This window comes from Osmia lignaria, chromosome 8, assembly GCF_051020975.1.
Source record: "Osmia lignaria lignaria isolate PbOS001 chromosome 8, iyOsmLign1, whole genome shotgun sequence".
Taxonomy (NCBI): Eukaryota; Metazoa; Arthropoda; class Insecta; order Hymenoptera; family Megachilidae; genus Osmia; species Osmia lignaria.
The window spans coordinates 7,847,904-7,850,961 of record NC_135039.1 but is presented as its reverse complement, the minus strand read 5'-3'; the positions used below and the strand labels follow the sequence as shown (position 1 = coordinate 7,850,961).

Genomic DNA, 3,058 nt, shown 5'->3' with positions numbered 1-3,058 from the left:
TTGGATTCGCCATTTTGCTTTTTAAAACTTTTACTTATGATTTGTGATCTATAACACTAAATACTCCTATACAGCAAGTTTCAGCCGATTATAACATTTTTTTCGTACACATGCTCACTATATGGGATCCACCATTTTGTTCTTTACAATTTTGATTTTTGATTTGTAATCACCGACCTCGAAAACCCCTAGGTACGTATTTTCATTTAAATTGAAAAACACCTTCATATTTTGGTCAGGATTTTGCGATTTGGGACCACTGTGCGGTCGCCGGAAATAAACCGGGACCAACAGCCCCGGTGATGGTGGAAGGGGGGGGCGGGGATGAGCGGTGCGGATCGGGGAGAAGGGGAGCCCAGGGGCTGGCAACGGCGACCTCGGAGACCCTCGCCCCCTGCGCCGACAATCTCCCACCCACCCCATCCAGGGGATGTAACACAGGGATGGCAGCTGCCGGATCCTCCCAAGGACCGAAGGCCGCCGGAACGCAACCTCCGTCCGGTGGGAGCATCCCCAAGGCAGTAATGTCAAGGGGAAGGCCGACCACAGCGGAGGCGACGAATCGGACCGGGCTTCTGGGTGTGCAAAAGGGGAGTCAACGTACCTTGATGCACACCCTGAAGGCCGGTACCAAGGGAAAGAGAGGGATGGGCCCCGGCGGGGAACATAACACGCCTACTCCGACCAAGTGAGACCGGACCACGTCTGACACCAACAAGGTGCCAGATGGTACCAGGTTCTCGCAGATCAACTTGCAACATTGCAAGGCGGCAACGGACATTCTCCTGTGCCGCCTAACGATGGGGCAGACAGATATAACCCTTATACAAAAACCTTGGATCCACAAGGAACGTGTAGGAGGGCTAAACACGGGGTGCGACTCACTCTACTATGATGCCACATCCACAAGGCCCAGGGCCTGTATCTTCGTCAAGAAGAAGATAGCGGCCCTGAAACTTAATGAATTCTGTACAGCTGATCTTTCAGCGGTTAAGGTTAAACTTAACCTCAGTGGGAACACGTCAGAGCTGGTGGTATGCTCGGCGTACCTGCCGTACGACTCTGAGGACCCTCCACCTACGAGGGAACTCAGGGCTCTGATAGATCACTGTGCTGTTAATGGTCTTCACCTGGTGATTGGTTGCGACGCTAACTCGCACCACACTGTATGGGGCAGTACAAATACCAACGGCAGAGGTACAGCATTGCTGGCGTACTTCGCCACCACTAGCCTGGAAATCCTTAACATAGGCTCCTCTCCCACCTTTGTTACCTCCTGCAGACAGGAGGTGATTGATCTGACCCTGGGCTCCGCCAAGGTGACACAGGTCATTAAACACTGGCAGGTACGGGACGAGAACACACTCTCGAACCACCGCCTTATCACCTTTGAACTAACAGGCGACAGGGACGGCGGCACTGGCGAGGCTTACAGGAACCCAAAGGCCACCAACTGGGCACTCTATAAAGAGGACCTGAAAGGGAGGCTGAAGAGGAACTGTCAGCGTCCCAGGACCATAGGCGAAATTGAGCAAGCGGTGGAGTATCTGAGCTCCGCCATTACTCAAGCCTATGAAGCTGCCTGCCCGGCCAGAATCAGGTACAGTAGCAAAAGGGTCCCCTGCTGGAACAAGAAATTGGACCAAGCCAGGAAGGATACCCGCAAACTACTGAATAAAGCCATGAAGGCAAATACGGAGCCAGCTTGGGACAAATACAAAAAGTCCCAGCAAGCTTACAAAAAGTTAATAAGAACCAGCGAGAGGACGGCCTGGAAGACCTTCTGCAAAGAAACCGAGGCACTACCTGTAGTTGCCAGGTTAAGGAAGGTCTTCACGATAGGCCCCTCACCGAGGTTGGATCGCCTTAGACTCCCAAACGGAGGTCTAACGAACAACCACAAGGAATCACTAGAGCACCTTATTTAAACACACTTCCCAGGCTCAGTAGCAGAGGATCGGGAGCAGCGCTGTAGCGATACCGCGCGCACCGACCCTGCTCCAGCGGACTGGGGAATAGCTGAGAAGGTGATAAACACGGACAGGGTGAGGTGGGCCATCGACTCCTTCAAAAGATTCAAGAGCCCAGGCACTGACGGGATCTTCCCAGCACTCCTTCAAGAGGGCGGGAGGACCTGTACAGGCGCCTGGGCCAGATCTTCAAATCCTGCCTAGCGAAGGGCTACGTACCCAAAGCCTGGAGATACTCCAAGGTAGTATTCATCCCGAAGCCAGGGAAGGACAACTATGACCTTGCCAAGTCGTACAGTCCCATCAGTCTCACCTCTTTCTTGCTTAAAACGCTGGAGAGGCTGGTTGACAGGTACATCAGAGACGAGGTTTTGGCCAGCAAACCGCTGACCCCTCACAACACGCCTACCAAAACGGCAAATCCACCGAGACGGCACTTCACAACCTGGTAGGTTCCATCGAAGGTGCACTGTCGAACGGTGAATCTGTTCTCTGTATCTTCCTCGACATCGACGGGGCGTTTGACAACACCCCTCACGATGCTATACAGGAAGCCGCGATGAGATACAATATTAACGACTCCGTCGTAAGATGGATCCGCAATATGCTGATGAACAGAACAGTCACAGCAAGCCTGGGAGAGGAGACGGTGAGGGCCGACGTCGCGAGGGGCTGCCCGCAGGGAGGAGTCCTGTCCCCCCTGCTGTGGACCCTCGTGATTGACGAACTCATACGCATACTCACCACAGAAGGCTTTGCGGTTCAGAGTTACGCCGACGACCTTACGATCACGGTCAGAGGCAGACACCCGCTGGATTTAGCGAAAAGGTTGCAAAAGGCTATCACACTTGTGGAATCCTGGTGTCGATCACACTCGCTGTCGGTAAACCCGAGCAAAACGGAGTTGGTCCTATTCACAAGGAGAAGACGCTTTTGTTATAAGGCTCCTTATCTTTTTGGGACGCAACTACAACTCACAGATGAGGTAAAATATCTTGATGTTACACTAGATAAAAAACTCACCTGGAAGAACCACGTAAACAGGCAGACCCAGAAAGCAATCAGCACCTACTGGGCCTGCCGCAGAC

At 52.8% G+C, this 3,058-nt stretch overlaps 1 protein-coding gene across 1 annotated transcript; it reads left to right on the top strand.

Annotated features, from left to right (window-relative positions):
* The first annotated feature begins 800 nt into the window (after positions 1–800).
* LOC117610812 (uncharacterized) lies at positions 801–1,928 on the top strand. Its single transcript, XM_034338642.1, has one exon. The coding sequence runs from the start codon at positions 801–803 to the stop codon at positions 1,926–1,928; it is 1,128 nt and encodes a 375-aa protein (XP_034194533.1).
* Positions 1,929–3,058: the final 1,130 nt, after the last annotated feature.

Excerpts from the sequence above, each read along its gene's own strand:
- LOC117610812 (XM_034338642.1), top strand. The coding sequence starts at position 801 with ATGGGGCAGACAGATATAACCCTTATACAAAAACCTTGGATCCACAAG.